Source organism: Physeter macrocephalus, chromosome 4 (assembly GCF_002837175.3).
Source record: "Physeter macrocephalus isolate SW-GA chromosome 4, ASM283717v5, whole genome shotgun sequence".
NCBI classification, from domain to species: Eukaryota; Metazoa; Chordata; class Mammalia; order Artiodactyla; family Physeteridae; genus Physeter; species Physeter macrocephalus.
The window spans coordinates 22,371,257-22,393,380 of NC_041217.1; the positions used below are offsets into that span (position 1 = coordinate 22,371,257).

The window sequence follows — 22,124 nt, forward strand, 5'->3', positions numbered from 1 at the left end:
CACAGCTACACGCACTGACAGAAATTAGTTTCCTCTCCTCATTTCTTCAAGTTTACATCATGCTACGTCCTCCTTCTTCTGTTTCAACATTCTTTTCATTCATGAAAGATATATAGGCCATCTATTTTTGCTTTTTTTCTTTTTGCCACACCGCCCAGCTTGTGGGATTTTAGTTCCCCAACCAGGGATCAAACACGGGGCCTTGGCAGTGAGAGCACTGAGCCCTAACCACTGGACCACCAGGGAATTCCCTATAGGCCATCTATTTTATGGTTTAAGTTCTAATGGAGAAATCATCTTTACTAAATAGTTATTACAGCACACAGCTCAAAATTCAAGAGAGAGAGAGAGAGCACGCTGTGTGGAGAGGACTCAGCCAGCCCAGAGGAATAAATATCCCAACCTGGCTCCCTCCTTCTTATATCATCCATCCTACCACTCCCAACTGGACAAACCCAACTAGAAGTCGGACGGCAAGGGAGGCCACTCATGTGGTTTATAGAAGTCAACCTCCTGGGGCAGAAAGCAGGGTAGAGACAGGCCAGCAAAAGCTGGTCCTCCTCTCCACGCTCAAACTCAATTACTTCAACCTCTCTGTGGTTAGAGAGGGTCCTTGAGCCACAATCTAAACAGAATGAGAACACAAGATATAGGAAAAGAATATCCCAAGCAGAGGGAACAGCAAATGTAAAGGCCCTGAGGAGGAATCAAGTTTGTCACATTTGTGGAAGAGGAAGGTCATTGTAGAGAGAGCAAAGAGGAAAGGATTATAGGAGATCAATTCAAAGAGGCCAGAGATGCAAGACCTTAGAGGACACCGGTCCTCAAGATGTGGTGCGGACAGAGGGTCTTTAACTATGGACGGCTAGGTCCCACCTTCAGAGTTTCTGATTCAGTAGATCTAGGGTGGGGACCGAGATGCTGCATTTCTAATGAGCTGCCACGTGATGCTAATACTGCTGCTCTGGAAACCACAAGCTGAGAACCACTGTTCAAAGGCCAGAGCAAGGAATTTGGACTTTAATCTAAGAGACCATTGAAGGCAAATCATTAGAGACAAAAAGTAGATTAGTGGTTGCCAGGGCTGGGGGAGTGACTGCTCAGAGGTACAGGGCTTCTTTTTGGGGTGTTGAGAATGTTCTGGAATTAGTGGCGATGGTTGTACCATCTTGTAAACACACTAAAAACCACTGAATTGGATACTTCAAAATGGTGGTACGTACATCATATCTCAATTTTTTTTAAAAAAAAAAAGAAGTCATTGGAGGATTCTGAACAGGGTATTGAAGTCATTTTTATGTCATTTTTTAAAAAATCACTCTGGCTACTATATGAATAGACTACAGGGGGACAGGCATGGAAGACCAATTAAGAGAAAATGTAGCACATAAAATGAGATATAATGGTAGCACAGACTGCAGGTAACAGCAAAGGTAGTGAAAAATGGCTGGATTGGGGTTATATTTTGAAGCAGAGCCAGCAAAACTTGCTTAATGGACAGAATATGGGAAGTGAGCGTAGAGGGAAATTAAGAGTGAACGTGGATTTGGTGTCTAAGCAACTGAGTTAAGACTTACTGAGATGAGGAAGGAGGAACAGGCTGGGGAAGGGCCCACAAGTCAGGGGTCTCGCCCAGAAGTCCCACAGAGAACAAGGATCCAGCAAAGGACTGGGAAAGATCCATCCATAAAAAAATAGAAAGAAACCCAAAGGAGTGTGGAGTACCAGAGATCAAGTAAAGACAGCGTCTCAGATGAAGCTTAGAGATCTCAGAATTGACGGCTGAGGACTGGGCCCCAGGCTCGGCCAAGATGGAGGCTGCTGGGCGCCTTGACCAGCGCCGTCTGAGGAATGAGGCTGAAGGCCTGGTTGAGACAGGCTGAGAACCCGAGGGAAGGATGCAGAGACTCAGAACAGAAAGACGGAAAAAATGGAGCCACAGATGGAAGAAGACAGAGTCAAAGGGGTGCTTTGTTTCTTCTTTATTTCGACATGGAGTTTTTACAGGACGCTTTGATGGATGGAATGATCCAGTCAAGAGAGGAAATGACGTTGACGAGGCTGAGTCTGTCTCTCTAGCCACTGCCGGCTCCCTAGACTGCCCAGCGGTGATCTGCGGCCGGAGAACCCACAAACACTGCGTGCTAGGCTTGGCCAAAGCAGCACAGTCCCACTCTCACTTATTTTCTTTGTTGTAGTCATTATTTTACTTTTTAAGTTACAAAGATAGTTTATTTTGAAGATTTCTTAATTGGACACCACAGCACGGTGACAACGATATAGCCGGAAGAGGTGTCTTTGAGCCATGACAGTATGACAGTTCATGTGCAGCTGAGAGCAAGTGTCTTCCCCTCCACACCAGAGAAGGGGTGGGGGAGAGGGACCACCCACCGGGTCCAGCTGTTCCTGATGGCCATAATACCTATAACTGCTACACTTCCCCCTAGAAAATTCTGATTAGAACACAAAGCATCACACCATTTGAAATCAACCCTTACAACTAACTCACTTCACCCATCTTTAAATGTATAGACTTTAAGTATGTCCCCAAGTTATAAAGGTTAAATATCACTTGCATTTATATAGCACTTATAATTTTAAATCTTTTCATTAAAATCTGCCCACAATTATGGGCTTTACTGATAATTTGTAACTATTTCAAATTTTATAGAGGAAGTGAAACAGGCATTTTCTCAATAAGTATCAATTCTCTTCTTCTTAACTTTACTTGGAAAAGGAACAAAAAAGAAAAAAGATGTGGTTGTCAAGTGGCAGGGTGGGAGAGATGGACTGGAAGTTTGGGGTTAGTAGATGCAAACTATTACACTTAGAATGGATTAACAACAAGGTCCTACTGTATAGCACAGGGAACTATATCCAATCTCCTGGGATAAACCATAATAGAAAAGAATATTTTTAAAAAATAAAAGAAGAATGTAAAGAAAAAAGAGAAGAGGGTCAAAACAGAGGGCTGGTTAAACTAATCTATCACGTTAACCTGAGAAAAAGTAGGCACGCATGCTCTTTATATTGCTACTTTCCTTTCATCTTTGTTTCATAAGTGTACTGTGCTACAAAAGATAAAAGAATTCTTCAAAATGTAATTTAATTACCTAAAAAATAAAACAAAATCAAGATGAAGCTGTTTTTATTTCATTTTGATGAAACAGTTTTATCAGCATGTTGAAAACTTACTAAAGAAAGAAACTTTAGCCTATTCTATCAACTAAGTCCTTCTGAAAACAACTGTGGCCAAGAATTCATGATCTTTAATGATAAAAAATAAAACTGCTAAATCTTAGAAGTTTTCAGCATCTGACACCAAAACATTTTAGAAGGAAAAAGCACAAAGAGCAAAACTTTCAAAAATGTGTCAGTTATGTATTGTTTTATTACAACACAGTATTCACCATATCTTACTATACAAATGGAAAAATATATGTGCATACATACATGTAATACATGCAAAAAAAAAAAAAAAAAGGCCTGGAATTAAATTCACCAAATTAACAGTAGTTATGCCTTGGTGATAAGATTATGAAATAAATTTGGGGGAGTTTATCTATGCTTAAGTTTTCTAGAATGATTAAACATCACTTGGATAATAAAATTGATTTTTTAAGGAATCAATAATGAAATTAGTAAGATAAACATAAAGTACCATTTTTATTCCCTGGGCCCTTGCTGTGAGATATGTAAGGCAAATATCTGTCTGACAATGCTTTTCTAGGGTTACCATACTGCCTTAACTTTAGCCGGGGACTAAAAATAAACAATCAAGAAATATATCTTAAATGTCCATTAGAAAGGAATATTATTCAGCCATAAAAGGAATGAAGTACTGATGCATACTACACATAGATGAACTTTGAGAACATTATGCTAAGTGACAGAAGCCAGACACAAAAAGAAACATCCAGAATATTCAAATCCATAGGGACAAAAACTAGATTAATGTTTAGCAGCGGCTGGGGGGAGGCGGAATAGGGAGTGACTCTGGAGGATGGAGTTTCTCTCTGGGGTGATGAAAATGTTCTGGAATTAGTGGTGATAACCTTGTGAATATACTAAAAAAAAAAAAAACCCTACTGAATTATATACTCTGTAGGGTGAAATTTTATGGTATGTGAATTATATCACAATTAAAAATGCCTACTACATACTATGTGAGAAGTATAAAAATCTCTTAAAAGAAATAAAATTTACTCATGAAAAGATTAGAGAACAATTGAGTACCGAATTACATCAGTTAGGCTGTAGGTAAAATGGAAATTCAGAAAGGAGAAAGATGAATGTGATCCAAGGTAGACTGAGGTTTCAACAAAGAGGCATAAATTAATGGACAGCATAAAGAAATAATAGAAAAATAATAATCTATAGTAACCTTACTTCCAAAATGCCATCTCTTCCTGACACTTCAGATTTTTTAAAACACCATATTCTCAAGAAAATAGAGGTGACTTCCTTAGCTTCTTTCCCATATGGAAGCAAGGAAAATGGAGTTCCCTAGAGTTAAATCCCCTGGGAGGCTGCCGTGAGAAACCTGGTTATTCTCACTGACTCACAAATGTGTTCCTGGGAAATTGTGACGTAAATTAATTTCATTATAAAGAGTGCAGCAATAATCAGATCAAAACAACACATAAGCCTTTACAGCTGTACCTGTGGCTATGAGGACAATAAATTGCTGGGGCATCTGAAAATGCTCACGACGTCTAGCTTGGATGGAACAGAGGAGATGGCTTTTCTTCCCTTAAAAGCTGGTCAGTCCTTCTCAGTGACATACAGACATAAACTGTTAACTTCTTTCCAACTTGTAAATCAAGAACTTCATTTTTGGGGGCTTCCCTGGTGGCAGAGTGGTTGAGAGTCCACCTGCCGATGCAGGGGACACGGGTTCGTGCCCCGGTCCGGGAAGATCCCACATGCCGCAGAGCGGCTGGGCCCGTGAGCCATGGCCGCTGAGCCTGGGCTCCGCAATGGGAGAGGCCACAGCAGTGAGAGGCCCGCATACCGCAAAAAAAAAAAAAAAAAAAAAAAAAAAGAACTTCATTTTTTTATAGTATGAGCCACAAAGAGAACAGATTACCCAATAAACAACAAGAGTCAAATCTAGAGTACACTTAAGAGCAGAGGCTATAACAGACAGATCACATAGGGCAATACAAATGGTAAAGCTTGGAGGTGGGAGGATAAATTAAATTAAAACAACAAGGCATCACTTACAACTATTAAATTAGTCTTCTATTAAAAGATAAGATCTAACAGAGATGGGGTTGTCGGAAAGTGATTCATTCAAAGACATAATGATGGTACTAAAAATTGTTAAAAATCCCGTTTGGAAAGAAAAATGAATCATGTATCAGGACCCATAAATTTATGTATACCTCATAAATTATCCCTAGAGAAATAAATAAAATGAAGAAAAACTCTAAATGCCTGAAGATTTTCACTACGGTGCTAGATCAATAAATAGCAAGATAGAAAACTAAATATCCAGTAAGTTAAGCATGGAAAAGTAAGTTAAAATACAACTGCTGGAAGGACTATGACCCAGCTACCAACTACTGTTAGTGTTAGAAAAATGGTAAGATAAAGTTATAAAACAGTAATATTAAGTTGTAGATTGTAACCATTTAAAACATCTGGGGGGCTTACCTGGTGGCTCAGTGGTTGAGAATCCGCCTGCTGATGCAGGGGACACGTGTTCGTGCCCCGGTCTGGGAAGATCCCACATGCCGCAGAGCGGCTGGGCCCGTGAGCCATGGCTGCTGAGCCTGCGCGTCCGGAGCCTGCGCTCCACGACAGGAGAGGCCACAACAGTGAGAGGCCCGCATACCGGAAAAGAAAAATAAAATAAAACATCTGGGGACTTCCCTGGTGGTGCAGTGGTTAAGAATCTGCCTGCCAATGCAGGGGACATGGGTTCGAGCCCTGGTCCGGGAAGATCCCACATGCCGCAGAGCAACTAAGCCCGTGCGCCACAACTACTGAGCCTGCGCTCTAGAGTCCGTGAGCCACAACTACTGAAGCCCGCATGCCACAACTACTGAAGCCCGCACGCCTAGAGTCCATGCTCTGCAACAAGAGAAGCCACTGCAGTGAGAAGCCCGCACACTGCAACGAAGAGTAGCCCCTGCTCGCCGCAACTAGAGAAAGCCCACGCGCAGCAACAGAGACCAAACGCAGCCAAAAATAAATTAAAAAAAGAAAAAAAGTCTAAAACATATGGACACAGGAACTGACTTGTATGGAATATGTAAGTGAAATCCGTGGTATTAGGAGATCGGGTATAGATGTCACTTTAAATTTGTTTAAATCTCAATGTTAATATATTTTTCCAGTAATTTACAATTTAAAAGTACACATAACAATACAAACTGTAATAAAAGAATGTGAAAATATTTCAGTAAAAATAGTAAATGTGGTTCGATTCTTAAAGTGATCAATCTGAAGAGAAAGAAGATTAAGGGAAAGATCAAACACTACGTTAAGTTGGGCCAGGCCACACCTCCCCACACTCTGTGCACAGTAATTCACACCCGCCATGTCTGAAGGAAGGTTTGCCTTTCCAAACATCCAAAGTCACAGACAATTTTCATTTAAAAAGAATAGATCAACGATTTATTTTTAAGAGTTCCATTTTTACAGGACATGTATTCACTGTAACTATAATGTTATGCTATTAACACAAGAATGACTCATTTCAAAGAGGAATTACTTCAGATTAAAATTTGGAAGACTTTTCCAAGAGGAAATTAAAAAAAAAAAAACTGGCCAGTGCATTTACAAGAAATTTACTTGTGTCAGAGGCCAAAGTTTATTCCTTTGATTGAAAAAACCATGTGAAGTTCCACAGAAAGAAAAAAAGAATTAAGAGTTTAAGACGTTCCCTGTCAGAGAAAGGAAACTAAGCTTTGCAATAACACCTTCAGAGCTTTGATTTACAAAAACTCAAATTGCTTAGGTTTACCTAAGGGGGGGGGGAATTAAGAGGAGAAAAAAATTGTCCTTTAGAGAAAAATGAACAATCTGTAAAAAGAGTGACATAAATCCTCCCCAATCTTACAACTCACAGGAAATTCACCATAGGGACAGCCAGGTAATAATGCTAGTAGTGAGATTAAAGTCAAGATGGGTTTTGTATTTAATAATTCCTCTGTGGAGAAAGAATGTAATGAATGAAGGAAGCCCCCAGACTTCCTTCTACAAGAGGATGCTGCTACTAGCCTTCCTATAACTAGTCAAGAAAAACACCTCTCTTAACACTCATACAGACAGAAAGGGGATTTGATTAAGACATAGCAACAACAACCAAAGCTTCTTTCAACCTCTCAAACGCACAGAGCCATTCAGCCCAACTATGGCTTACAACCCAGGAAGGGGGTTAGAAATGAGATGCAGACAGTTCCGATCTTCCGGGATTTTCAGCGTCCTGCTCCGCGGAGTCCCGGTGGTCTGCTCCCGTGGTCACTCTGCTGGCAGGGACCGTGTACCGAAATGCTCGGTGGCTCACGTGGCTCCCTATCTTGGACACACTCCGTCCTAGCGGTGGGCTGGGCTGCCGGCCTTCTGTAGGAAGTGTGCCGTCCTAGAGGTGGGCTGGGCCGCCGGCCTTCTGTAGGAAGTGTGCCGTCCTAGAGGTGGGCTGGGCCGCCATCCTTCTGTAGGAAGTGTGCCGTCCTTGCGGTGGGCTGGGCCGCCGGCCTTCTGCAGGAAGTGTGCCGTCCTAGCGGTGGGCTGGGCCGCCGGCCTTCTGCAGGAAGTGTGCCGTCCTAGCGGTGGGCTGGGCCGCCGGCCTTCTGCAGGAAGTGTGCCGTCCTAGCGGTGGGCTGGGCTGCCGGCCTTCTGTAGGAAGTGTGCTGTCCCATTACCCCAGTTATCCCAGCCTGGTCGGCCCTTCGGCCTCTCCCCCATCTCAGTGGGCAACCCAACAGAGGTCTCTGTGGAGCCTCCATCAGGAGCAGCGGGGACACTACACCTCTGAGTCCTTTCCCTCAAAGACATACTCTCCAGCCTCCCTGATGATCAGTCCAACCTTATCACAGTTATCATACGTTCACTGCTTACAGAGGGCTATTATGACTTCTGAGCCATCTCTCCTGCCTAGAGTTTACTCTTGAGGCCATTAAACTGCTTTATTAAATCTTCATCAATTACCATGAGTTACATCTACTAATGTTGTATTAAAGATCAATGATATTTAAACCTACTTCTACACTAAGTGTACCACTCATACACCACATGTACTGCCTTTTTAGCATGGAATACTTTAAACATCAGTCCATCAGTTTCTATGAGACATCTGAGTTATTTTTTAAAAATTATAAAATCATCTTCAATGGATTTTTTTTTTACATCATAAGCTATTTCTTTGGTCACAACAGCAAGTGAGTAGAATCTAGAAATCAATGACACATTCGTCTCAATACCAATTTGAACAGTACTGTTAAAAAAGTTCATCACATATGGAAATCCTAGCCATCCATTCAGTGTCACCTAGAGTACACAATCATTTTCTGAGATAATTACCATTCTGGGGAAGATGACACAGCAAATACGAAGTGGTTACTTTAATTGCGGGAAAAATTCATCACATACTGAAAAGTAGCTGGTCTTAGCTATCTCATTACATAACCACTTCATCTACGTAAACAGAACAGTCACCTCCCCTGAGACTGAGTCTTATCCCATCAACGTCAGTCACTCTAAAGAAGTTCCTGGTTCAGTTTCCTCTCAATCCCAGCTCCTTGTTGACTTCAACATCTTTCATTCACTCACCCATTAGGATTTACTGAGAACCAGTGTCACACTGGGTACACAGTGATGAGAAAGCCTGCACTCTTCGGGGCGGGAAGAAGAGACTGATGATGGACAAAAGAGCATGGGGTATAAGGTGATTTGACAGAAAGTGATGCAGATGATGAGAGGAGGCGGCCAATCATGGTTGGGGGAGGCATCTGGGGAGGGGCAGCTGCACTGAGGCTGAAGGAGCCAGCCGCTCGAAACATCCGAAACATCCGGGGACGACATTCCATGCAACGGCCCTGAGACAGGACGGGCTTGGCCTGTTGCACAACCACAAAGAAGGCCAGTATATCGGGAATACAGGCATGTGTGAACGAGGGCAGCAACATAAACAACTGATGCAGGGCCTCGTAGGTCAAGAATAAGGGATGCGGGCTGAAGAATGAGGGAAAAGCCACTAGAGTAGTTCTCAAGGTGTGGTCCCCAGACCAACAATATCGGCATCACCTGGGACTTGTCAGAAATAGAAAGTCTCGGTCCCTGCCTAGACCTCCTGACTCAGAAAACCTTGGGGTGGTGGGGCTCAGCGCTCCCACTGAAGTTTGAGAACCACTGCATTAGGGGGTTATAAGCAGGGACGTAACATGAAGCTAAGTTTCTGGGTAACATGCTGTAAATAAAGTAAAGCATTAGTTGTTTCACCAACAGATAACAGCAATGCACCTTACTCTGTATAGTGTATATTAACTATTATAATGCCAATGGTTAACCCAGTGACAATGTCAAAACATCACAGACTTTTTACCTGTAACTTACATAATATGGAACATCAATTATACTTCAATTTAAAAAATCAGATTCATATACAATGGTATTTGTCTTTGCATATTTTGAATTTCAAGGAATTTCTGGTCAATTTCAAGAAATATTAAGACCCAGGGGCTTCCCTGGTGGCGCAGTGGTTAAGAATCCGCCTGCTGGGCTTCCCTGGTGGCGCAGTGGTTGAGAGTCCGCCTGCCGATGCAGGGGACGCGGGCTTGTGCCCGGGTCCGGGAGGATCCCACATGCCGTGGAGCGGCTGGGCCCGTGAGCCATGGCCGCTGAGCCTGTGCGTCCGGAGCCTGTGCTCCGCAACGGGAGAGGACACAGCAGTGAGAGGCCCGCGTACCGCAAAAAAAAAAAAAAAAAAGTATCGCCTGCCAATGCAGGGGACACGAGTTCGAGCCCTGGTCCAGGAAGATCCCACGTGCTGCGGAGTAACTAAGCCTGTGCGCCACAACTACTGAAGCCTGCGCGCCTAGAGCCCGTGCTCCACAACAAGAGAAGCCACCACGATGAAAAGCCCGCACACCGCAACAAAGAGTAGCCCCCGCTCGCCACAACTAAAAGAAAGCCCGCGCACAGCAACAAGGACCCAACGCAGCCAAAAATAAATAAATAAATTTATTTTAAAACAAAAAAGAAAGAAATAAATACTAAGACCCAAAACGCATTTTAAATTATCTGCCCCACAGTTAGGGCCTCAAATCACCAAATGAGAAATCTAGAAAACCCACTCTTTTCCTCACTTCCCTCCCTAGCATAGCTCACGTTTCCTCCACCCTGTTCCTCAGTGTCAAAGTCATCCCTATCCTTCTTGACTAATTCAAAGCCATAAATCTGCCTCCAACCCGGGCCCTCTACACCTCCAGCCGGAAGTAAACTTTCTCTTTGCTTCTCACACAACCACTCACACCACAGTTGTTTGGATACCTGTCTTATCTGTCTTACTGATCTATAAATTCCTTTGGGACAGGGGTTTGGGCCCTTAAATGCTTCCTCCTTCCAGTTTTTCTCCTCCGCCTGCAAAATACTACACATAGCAAATCGGTATACGTGTTTCTTCAACTGAACCGATGATACCGTGGTTCGAAGACTCAAAGTTCCCCAGAAGATGGGAACGTGGACAGGAGACAGACATGAAGAGAGTATGTTCACGTCATCAGGCAAAAGAAGCGTTTATATGCAAACACGTGGTATAACTTCAAAGTGAGCTTTCTCAGAGCCAGACAGTGTCTCAAGTGAAGAAAACAAAGCATTCTGCTAACTTTGGGATAACCTAAGAAATCTTTTCTCTCCTTTTCAACTATGCCTGAAGCCTGATTCAGACAGATTTCAAATTCCACCCAAGCTTTAGGCTACTCTGCTTTAAATGTCTGTCACAGACAAACAACAAAGTAAAAGAACTAAAAAATATATATTCAACTAGTTCATTCTCCATCTCACCATCTCAACCATTCTGTAAGCTTAACATTGGTTAGTATGCTTTCTTCTAAACTGAGTACTGCTGTCTTGTAGGCATGTGTCTTGTTTTACATAAAGATACTGTTACAGACCTCATTCTATCTTTTGCTTTTATTCACTAAGCACCATATTTTTTTATAGTTTTTATTGGAGTATAGTTGATTTGCAACGTTGTGTTAGTTTCTGCTGTACCGCAAAGAGAATCAATTATACATATACATATATCCACTCTTTTTTAAAAAATTTATTTATTTTATTTATTTATTTTTGACTGTGTTGGGTCTTCGCTGCTGTGCGTGGGCCTTCTCTAGCTGCGGCGAGCGGGGGCTACTCTTTGTTGCGGTGCGTAGGCTTCTCATTGCAGAGCATGGGCTCTAGGCGTACGGGCTTCAGTAGTTGCGGCACGCGGCTCAGTAGTTGTGGCACATGGGCTCTAGAGCACAGGCTCAGTAGTTGTGGTGCATGGGCTTAGCTGCTCCGTGGCATGTGGGATCCTCCCGGACCAGGGATCAAACCCGTGTCCCCTGCACTGGCAGGCGGATTCTCAACCACTGTGCCACCAGGGAAGCCCTATATCCAACTCTTTTTTAGATTCTTTTCCCATATAGGTCATTACAGAGTATTGAGTAGAGCTCCCTGTCAGCAGTGTATTTTTAAGATCCATCCATGATGCCGTGAGTACAACCAACCCACTGCTTCTACTTCTTTCCTTTCTACATCTCACTTTGCTGTGGAAGTGGTCCTCCATTTTCAAAGATTTCACCTCTGTAAAATTCTCTGGGAAAGCTTAAAACCCAACTATGGACACAAATTTAAACAGGCAAGAACTACCCTCACCAAAGAAAATAAAAAATAAGAACATTCACCACCCAAACAACATTTATTAAATGCCCAAAGTGTGTCAAACACTGTGCTCGGTGTTAGAAACACAAAGACGAGAGGGCCGGCCACACACTCAAGCAGCACACAGAGCAACACAGGGGCACAGCAAACATGTGACAACGGGAGAACTTCCTGGTGGAAGTTCAGATGACGTGCAGTGAGAACAGGGAAAAAAAGCACTCCTTTCAAGGGGTACTACTGAACCGAAAACTGCAGGATGAGTAAGACAAGCAGGAAGAGGGCCATCCAGGCAGGAAAACAGTACATGTAAAGGCGTCAGGAAACCTAGCCATGCTATCATCACTGCAATCCTGGAACTGCTGAAACAGGAAGGTGGGAGGGCAAACAGAAGAGACAGGTCACTTTTCAACCCGTGGGCCGCAGCTGAGCCGTAGAAACCTACAACGTACAAAACTTGTTTTACACACACAGAGAATTATGGCAAAGTCAGATGGTGCAGAGCAGGTGGTGGACGGCAATATACAAGAAGGTGCAACTTACCAGGAGCGAAAGGAAAACGGATCAGGCCCCACAAACAGCCCCAACGCAGGGTCCCTGGGAGCACAAGCGAGGTGGTGAGCAGATCTTCCAGAACTGCCCCTCGATCCCGAAGGAAGGCCAGCTGAGCAGTGAGGAGGGGGCTGCTCTTCCATTCAGCACAAAGCAAACACACGATTTACTCCCCCTCCACGGTGGGTGCTGGGTTTGAAGTGCTGACTTGTTCTGTGTTTTGAGTCTTTCAATCACTTCCACTGCCCACTGAGAGGCAAAATATTCTGGAAGTCTATCCTGACACAAAAAGGCCGAAATCGAAATCCACTGGGCTAGACAATAAAGAAACTTTGTATCTAGCAAAGGAGTTTATATCATAGTCTATAAGTAATACAAGTCAGTCTGGAAGAATTCTGGAGGGGGAAGAGACAGACTGCTGTCTCAGAAAGACCACCATGGGATCTTCCCTGGTGGCGCAGTGGTTAGGAATCCACCTGCCAAGGCAGGGGACACGGGTTCGAGCCCTGGTCCGGGAAGACCCCACATGCCACGGAGCAACTAAGCCCGTGAGCCACAACTACCGAGCCTGCACACCACAACTACTGAAGCCCACATGCCACAACTACTGCAGCCCATGCTCCTAGAACCCATGCTACGCAACAAGAGAAGCCACCGCAATGAGAAGCCCGTGCACCGCAACGAAGAGTAGTCCCCCCTCGCTGCAACTAGAGAAAGCCTGCGTGTAGCAACAAAGACCCAACGCAGCCAAAAATCAATCAATTAATTAATTTTTTAAAAAAAGGGAAGACCACCACGAAGTAGTGTAAGAAAGACCACCACGAAGTAGTGTATAGATGGATTGAAGGCATGAAGAACAGTAAGGGTAAGAAGATAAATAAGGAGAGGAACACCCCAGTCCAGGCAGGCGAGGGGTAATGCAGAAGAGGAGCACAGGGGCTAGAGAGGAGGGGTCCGTGACAGTGATGAAACCATTATGGGAGAAAACAGAAGAACAGAAGGAAAGCAGGATAACGCCCAGGTCTCCCAACCACTGAAAGCAGCAAGCAAAACCTACCAGAGAAAGGATCCTATCTACCTTTAAAAAAAAAAGTGTTATCCAAAATAGCTCCCCTTTCCAGGAGATCAATAAATTACCAAAAAACGACCTACACATCACAAACCAGCTATCAGTTAGCAACCAGATATTGTTGTGGTGCAGAAAAACACGGGCACGAGGAGACCCTTTCTAGAATTCAAGTCACCTCTGACTTGAATTTCCTAGATCGCTGGCTGATGTGTATCTGTCAATAAAATGAAGATTATCACAGCGCTAAAAAAAAAAGAAAAGGAGGTCAAGGAACTTGTAGGTGAAAGTATCAGAAGCTTCCAAGATGGCATGGTCACATGGTCAAAGGCACAGTTGTTGTAAAACACTTGCAGGGTTATGGCTTCTGTAAGAAACCTGACGTGCCCCGCTCTGTTTAAAGAGCCACAGGGACAGAAGGCGGCTTTCTCTCAAGCTCTGCAGAGCTCTCTAATGATATAAAAAGTCTGGTTTCTCTTTAGTCCCACAGGAGGAGCTTGTGGACATGTTACCCTCCCCATCCCTGTCCTGGTCTTAATCCCAACCCCAGGCAGGTGTTACTGTTTCTTCTCTCACCCTTGAAGCTTCTGAACACCTAGAGCAAGTCACACACTGTGTGGACTGAGTTCACAGCCAGTTCACACTAACAGCTGGGCCCTTGGTGTGATAACGCTTTTATCCATCTTAGGTGGTTTTCTGTAGTCTTCCTATGATGTGGGTTATCAGTCTCTCGCACCTTTCCCAGTTCTTTCGCTCTGGCACTGCCATCACCCATTCTCACACAGCAACGGAGGGATCTTTTCTAATCTCTCAGATTATGTCTCTTTTACTGCTTAAAACTCTTCCAGTGGCTGACACATCCCCTCCCCTGCCACCTAAAATCTTTGCCCCAGCCCAGGAAAGCCTGCACGCTGCACCTCTCCACCTCCGCCCCTGCCACTCGCCCCCTGCCCGCCAATCTCCAGCCTCACGATCCCCATTGCTTCCTCCGGGCCTTGGCACCAGCCCCTGGGAATTCTGCCTATTTGATATGCTCCTCCCACAAATCTTCACAGGACCAGCCCCTTCTCGTCATTCAGGTCTCAGCCAAAACGTCACTTCCCTGACCATCCAATCTAAAGCAGCCATCCCAGTCACATGATGCTATTTAAATCCTACATAACTCTCATGCTTTGTTTTTTTACATTCCATATCCGCCCCGCTCCAAGCCCCACACTAAACTTCTTGAAAGGTAAGCTCCCTGAAAACTCTCTCTCTCTTTCCTGTGTCCATGGCACTTAGAACAGCGGCTGGAATATAGTGGATGTTCACTAAATACCTGTTGAACAGATGTTGTCTCCAAAAGGCCATCCAAAAACAATCAGCAGGTTAATGAGGAAGAATGAAGAGCGATGATTTAATGTGATTTCGTTTGACATCAGTCCCTAGTTTATTTCCGATAAATTCATCTGATTAAAGTGAATCACTATTCCTCCCTCTACAGACAACGCTGGGGCAGCAAGGGGAGATGCTGTCACTCTGCCCCCGGTCGGAGATCCCACCAGCAGTGGGCATTCCTTCAAGTCACTGCTGTACCTCTCAAGCCACTGGAAATGACTGCACGATGACGATGGCAATCTCTCGGCAGACGCCACACTTTCCTTGCCCTCCACGGCTCCCAACACGCCTACTCTACTCTGCCCTTTCTTTCCTACCTCATCACCTTCACACCCTGTTTAAAGATACCGTGGAAAGAAAGATTGTCCAACACTCCTCATACAAAAGGCAAACATTTTTTTAAAAAGAAGAGGGAAAAAAAAGGTAATCATTACACCCCTTCTCTTTCCCTGCTGATGTGGAAGAACTAAGATCTCTATGGAGGTATTAGACATAGAAAAAAATAACAGTCACTGAGATGTTTACTCTGCACAGGGTGAGGTCAGCTCCACATGAGTCGAAACTTGATAAGAAACATTTACCAATCTTCTCATCCAGTTTGGATTTAAATATGGGAAGATACCTCTGTTTTCCTTTTTCTACGCCAAAAATAATTATAGTTATGCTCTGAAAAGCAATATTTGAAGTTATCATTAGCCAAAAGAACATCATGACTACTGTCCTGCCCAGTATATAAAAACACTCTAGAGGGACTTCCCTGGTGGTCCAGTGGTTAGGACTCTGCGCTTCCACTGCAGGGGGCATGGGTTCAATCCCTGACCGGGAAACTAAGATCCCACGTGCCATGCGGCTCAGCCAAAACAAAACAAAACAAAACAAAAAAAACCATTCTAGAACATTTCTTCACAGGTAGACCTCCTTTTCATTTCATTTCTGCCAAGTGACCTGCAGTAAATTACCGAAACCCTTTGAGCTTGAAATTCCTTATCTGTTGTATGAGAATGGGGCAGCCTCGCTTCACAGGGTCGTAAGCAGGTTATCTGGGATGAGCAGCCTAACGTCAGGGCAGGTGTTGGGCACATGAGGGGTTCCAGGAGAAGCTCCCTCTCCACCCTGGGTGGGAAATGACAGCACAGGGCTTTCACCCATGCTGGTTTACAGAGAAATTGTTCATTCCACTGTGGAAGACCAATACACTGCCTTGACCATTTTTTATTTTTACCACTAGCAGTTTAAACTGGTATTCTACAATAGTTTACTCCTTATGGTTTTCCATTACTTTCCTAAACTTGCGCCTTAGGGATTTCTGGTAGAAATGTTTCAAATTTAAATAAATAGTGCTAAGTTATAAATCTGTTTTTAGAAAAACCACTGAAATATGCATTTCAAAAGGGAAAGTTCAGTATTTCCTGGACCCATGAATATTTTCAATGAAAATCTGGTTCCATTAACCAAATAAATCATTTGTTTTTTGAATAAATTTTATGTAGAAAAGAGCTAAAAATGGCCACAGTGGCTGAGTCTGCGAAGCTACTTTTCTTGCACATGATCTAACTATGTTGAGAATTTGCATTTCTTCGATAAGATAGTTTTCTTTTGATAAGACAGTATGCAGAATGTTTTAAGAATCCTCCTTAACGCTCAGTGCTCCTAAAGGATCTCCGAATGACTAAGACTTCTTGGCTCTCCCCAACAAGATGAAAAATTTTACTGTCTCACCTACCACTCCAGCGTAAGTATACCTCTCACATGGTCTGTCATCTATGTTTGCTTTTCTCAATGACATCTGATTAAGGAAAATGTTCTGTTCAGTACCTAGCACACCGTCAAAAAAAAGAAGTATTTAAATAATGTTTGACTTGACTACATGGCATGAGCTGAAAAGAACACCCTGGATTCCTGAATTCTTATATCCCATTCTTCATATTCTTTGTGATACTTGTTAGTAGAGAAGGGTGGTGAGAGGTTTACAATACATGATGGCAAATCATACCAACATGTATTGGTACGCAGTTACCCTATTTGGGCTGGAGAGAGGCTGGACCTCACATGAGCTGCAAGAATGGCTCAGTGTTAAGTTAGCTTTAGAAAGACGTTTTAAGGAGTCTCACACACTATGGTAGATTACCAAGAGATAAAGGTCTACAGTATTCCTTAAAAGCTCCAGAAAAGAGAGGTTTTGTTTTCTTGTTTTTACTGTCTGCTGCTGGGGGGCAGGAGACGTGAAGAGGGAGAGAAAACACTTCTTCCTAGAAGCAGTGTATGAATAAATGACCCTCCGTGTCCCTCCCAGATAAAGAAGTTCTAAGTTAATTTTTTAAATATAAGCAGGTATACGTTTGTGCTACGTTTCTTTATAAAGTCTAAATCTGGTTTCTCCGAAACAGGTAAAAATACAGAAATTATTAAATGCTTTTCAGCTTTTAATTAGTGTAGCAGAAGTCACAAGGCAACAAATTTCACTACAGCACATGAAATGTGAGATAATTTGCACATTTTTTAAAATAGATGATTTGTTTAAAAGCCTTTGAGAATTACAATTCTATAGAGAACCTACCTTAAACTTTCTTCTGGAAGAAAACCTAAACTAACTCACTACATTACTACTCAACAACAAAAAGAAATTCTTTCAGGACACGGTATAATCATAATAATACAATGTTCCAATGCTATAACTTGAAAGGTTTGTAATTTCAAAACACAATTTCAGTTTGGGAAAATATGTGCAAATAAAACAAGCACTTCTACATGAAAATAATACAAGTATTTCAGCAGAAATTAAGCTCTTGGGCTGTACAGCTGAAGAAGCTGCACCTAGTTGCCTTTAGAAACATATCAATCTGGGGCTTCCCTGGTGGCGCAGTGGTTGAGGGCCCGCCTGCCGATGCAGGGGACACGGGTTCGTGCCCCGGTCCGGGAAGATCCCACATGCCGTGGAGCCTGCGCGTCTGGAGCCTGTGCTCCGCAATGGGAGAGGCCACAACAGTGAGAGGCCCGCATAACACAAAAAAAAAAAAAAAAGAAAAAAAAAGAAACATCAATCCAACTGACCTGGTATCAAACTTCTAAAGGAGCTACTACAATATCCCATTTTTTTGGTCCCAGACTCCCCAGACTAGAAGCTCAAATAATCAGATATTATTTCACAGCATCATGGGATAACTAGAAATAATTACGATACCTCTGAAGCACCAAAAGATAAGAAGCCATAAACCTAACAATAAATCATGATTAGTTCAATTGAGCTCTTTAAAATAAGCTATTATTTTCTCGAAAATATTATCCGTATTAGGGCTATGTGATAAAATTTGTTTAAGCAGAACACTAAATTAAATAATCGGAAAAACCATTCTCCAAGTCATTAGGGATAAACAGGCCATCACTATTTCATTTAAACTATTAATGTAAATGTGAAGCTGCAATATGGGATTCAAATGTAAAATTATCCTCTGTGCCACTTCGTCAAACTGGCTGCACTGTCAATACAGTCAGTGGCCACCAGGCACGTGTGACTATTTCAATGTAATTAAAATTAAATATATATTTTTTTAAAATTCAATTCCTTGGTCCCACTAGTCCCATTTCAAGTGCAGTGGCTGCAGGTGGCTGGTGGCTACCACACTGGACAGCACAGATACATTTCATTTCCATCACAGCTAGATATAAATGCCAAATATATGACATCAACCACGGAGACAGGCAAATTCAAGTCCTCTGGCCTTCCATGTGGCACTGCAGAATACTGTGTGTGGTTTTGTGTGTACATTTTGTTAATTTACGCTTCAGCAGCAAGTACAAACAAAAATTTTTATAGAACTCTATCTAAAAAGAACAGTGAATGCTTTTAGAGTTAGCTAAGCTCCTTCATAAAAATATTCTTCTTTGAATACAACACTTCACAAAATGAAAGTAATGAAAAAAAGACATCTGATATAATTTTAAATGGCTGAGAAATTTTGCTTTTAATGATGATTTCCCTTTATTTGATAAGTAAATACAATATGAGAGTGGCTCACTAAAAAGCCATACTGTCAAACTGCAAATGACCCTTTCTTTAATGAAGAAAAAATAAGGTGTCAAGTATGAAAGAATAATCAGTTTCTCCTCACCAAGTTGTGGAAATATCACAGAACCAGACATACTAACTATGGCAGGTATCTGAAAATGAGTGTAATTATTACCCCCTTTTCTGCAGTACCCTATCATTACCTCTATTGTGATTCTCAGCGCTTGTCTACTTATTTTTAGTTAGCCTGCTAAAATGCATCATCCCCTTCTGGTTTGGGGTCCAAGTAGCACTTCATGTCCCACATGGAAGAAAATCACTTGATTCTCTAACATTTGGTGAGCAAACACATGAACACAATTTATTTGCACATTTTTAATATAATGCAGTCTAAATATCAACAGCAAATTATTTTTAGCATGCCTTTAAAAGCAGATCAAAAAACTGTACTCTTAATGCCACAGAACTATACACTTAAAAACGGTTAAAATGGTCATTTGTATGTTACGTACATTTTACCCCAACAAGAAAGCATATCAAGGCAACTATCTACTTTCTGAGACTATCCATTTTTCCATATTAAGCATAATGCTCTTCCTGATAAATTAGAATTTTTCAAAGTAATAAATTCAAAACCTCACTTGGTGGAATAAAAATCCATATTGAAAGCTAAGGAGAATATATTTAAGAAAACAGTCTTATTTTCAAGTACCCCAAACATTACAGGATAAAGACACATATAACATGAGGTTACTAAATGAAAATTTGTTTCATATTTTTGTGTGTCGCAAGTATAAGAATCTCCAGTTTAACCAATATTGCAAACTCAGGAGAAGTTCTTATCTAGCAACTATTCTAAGCGAGGCAATGAGGCACTAACTGCTTCATAAACAGTAACTCTAATCCTCACAACCACCCTAAGAGTTACTATCATTCCCATTTTGCAGATGGTGAAATTGAGGAACAAATCAGTAAAAAAGAAAAAAGGCTACAGTCACAAAGGTAGGAGCTGAGCAAAACTGCGCATGGCATCACACCACACAGTCTCATTAACATTAGGAAAGGCGATCAGAAGAACCTGCTGCTACATTAGATATAGTCTAAAGAGCTACATAAATTTTTATAGACTGTGATGATCTGGTATGTAGTTGGGAGAAAGAAAACTTTCATAAGCATTAAGAAAGCCCAAAGAATACCTTCCTCCTTCAAGGAAGAAATCATATTGCAACAGCTCACACTTGTTGTCTTGCTCCTATTTTTAAGAAGAATTCACAGACAACTTGCAAAAGTTATTTTAAGGCAAAGAAATGTAAATCCAAGGAATAAAAAATTTTAACAGCAAAATCCCTCACCCTTATCCAATGTCCGTATTTTAATACTGGGCATTCACATCACAAACCTAACTTCATAACCAGGTATTAAACTAAAATAGGATGCATAGTGCTATTAACACTTTCAAATTCCCTGAATCCTGGCAGGACAAACTATCCCAAACCATCTAAACTCAATTATCAAATTCAATAAATTAAGTATGTCCAGTACGTGAACGTTTAGGACGCCCTCCTTAAACACAAGCTAGGGGGCCTGGGGACAGAATATTATATTCTGCATCTGTGACTGCATATAAACATTCATTCCACAGATTGTATAAAAGTAAAAGCTGTTTCTTTGTTTTGACAAATGAAGCCATAAGAAAACATCGGATGACTGCAAGATGATCCCGCTTCAGTGGGAGAGGTGTAAGTACAACTTCCTCGAGGAAACACACTACTGAAGTCTGCATAAGCCACTGCAACCCTCCAGGTTCTGCGACCGTTGAAGGAAAGGGGCATTTCAAATGTCTCAAACCTGCTGTTCACCTGTGTCCTGGTGGCCACGTCAAAAGCCTACAGAGCCTATAAAGAACTCACTAATCTCAGAGGTCTCGCTAAACAAGTTGTGGGAAACAGCAGGAACCAGGCAAATGCGTTTACTGCGATCAAAAACTTTGAGGTTGCATTTATTAAAACCAGTTTCCAGAAAGAGACAGAGTGGCTTGGCTGACATCACAGCTATCAAGATCGAAATTCAACTAAAAATAAAGCAAGGGTTCTCTTTTCAGTAGGTATATTTCACTCCAACTTAAAGTTGTTTGTTTGAAGTCAACGCAAATAACAAGATTCCCAGTTCCCTTGTTCTTGACCTTCAAGAACTGCAAAAAGTCAGCACCCAACCAGAGAGAAAAAGAAAAGTTCGAGTGGCTGCCTCACCGACTCTGGAGCAGTTGCTGGAACCCCTCCCCTCGCTGAGGGTCTCTCCTCTCCCGCACGCAGGAGCTTGGGGTGGAGAGCCCTGAGGATGGAACCGCAGCAGCTCTCCCGAGGTTTGCAACGCAAAGACCACCCGCGACGCGGACTCAGGCCCCCGGGCTCCTCTCGGGACCTGCACGAAGGCGCGCACCAGACCCCCACCCGCGACCCGCACACTTCCGGCCCCGGCCCCTACCCGCCAGCCCGCTTACCGGCATCATTTTGGACCCGAACCGCATCGAAGAGGGTGGCCAGACGGCGGCTCGGAGCCGAGTGGAGGCGCCCCGGGGGTCGCGCGGTGCGGGGGAGGGGAGCGCAGAGGGAGGCCGCCCGGGAGGCGGCGGACCTGTTGCAAAGCGACGGCGGGTGGCGGGGCGGCGTGCGGGTCCGCAGAGTTCTCCCCGCGGTCTGGGGCGCCACCGAGCCCCGGGCCCACCTCCGACCGGGCCCCCGGACGCGGCTTTGTCTCCTCAGCGCTCGCGACGGCCCGGACTCCCCCCTTTGCTCCGAAACCAACTAATCCCGGGGCCTGGCCCCCGCCGAGCCCGCGCCGGCTCCGCCCCCCGCGCGGAGCCCCGCCCGCGGCGCGCGAGGCTGGCTGGGGGAGGGGAGGCCGCGGGGAGGGAGCCGCGCGCGCCTGCGCGGGCCCGCGGCGGGAGGGAGGCGAGGCGGCTGGCTCGCGCCCGGGGTGGCGGGAGCCGGGTCACCTTTTCTTTATTTGCCTTCGGACGACGCGTCGCCGGCGGCGCGCGGCGGAGCGACCGCAGCGCGCGCCTGCAGGCGGGGCCGGGGACTGTAAGGCCGCCTCTGAAAGACGGAATAATGAAAGACGGCGGGGGAGCCCGGGGGCTGCGGCCGTCACCTCCCCGCAGTTTCGAACTGGGCCGGGAGGCTGAACCTTGGGCCGAGACTCGGCACCTGGACGGGTCCTCCCCGCCGCGTTGCCGCGGGGCTCGGCCAGGGC

At 43.7% G+C, this 22,124-nt stretch overlaps 1 protein-coding gene across 2 annotated transcripts in view; it reads right to left on the minus strand.

The window, feature by feature from the left end:
- Window positions 1-21,652, minus strand: part of TP53BP2 (tumor protein p53 binding protein 2) — a 63,855-nt gene extending 42,203 nt beyond the window's left edge. The window contains exon 1 of one of the 2 annotated variants that reach the window (XM_007109727.4): window positions 21,373-21,652. In XM_007109727.4, coding sequence (XP_007109789.1) covers window positions 21,373-21,399 — 27 coding nt within the window. In that variant the 5' untranslated portion in view covers window positions 21,400-21,652. Of the gene's footprint in view, window positions 1-5,658; window positions 5,762-21,372 lie in introns of those variants that run through there. The other variant, XM_055084045.1, reaches the window with a different exon arrangement.
- Between the last annotated feature and the right edge of the window lie 472 nt (window positions 21,653-22,124).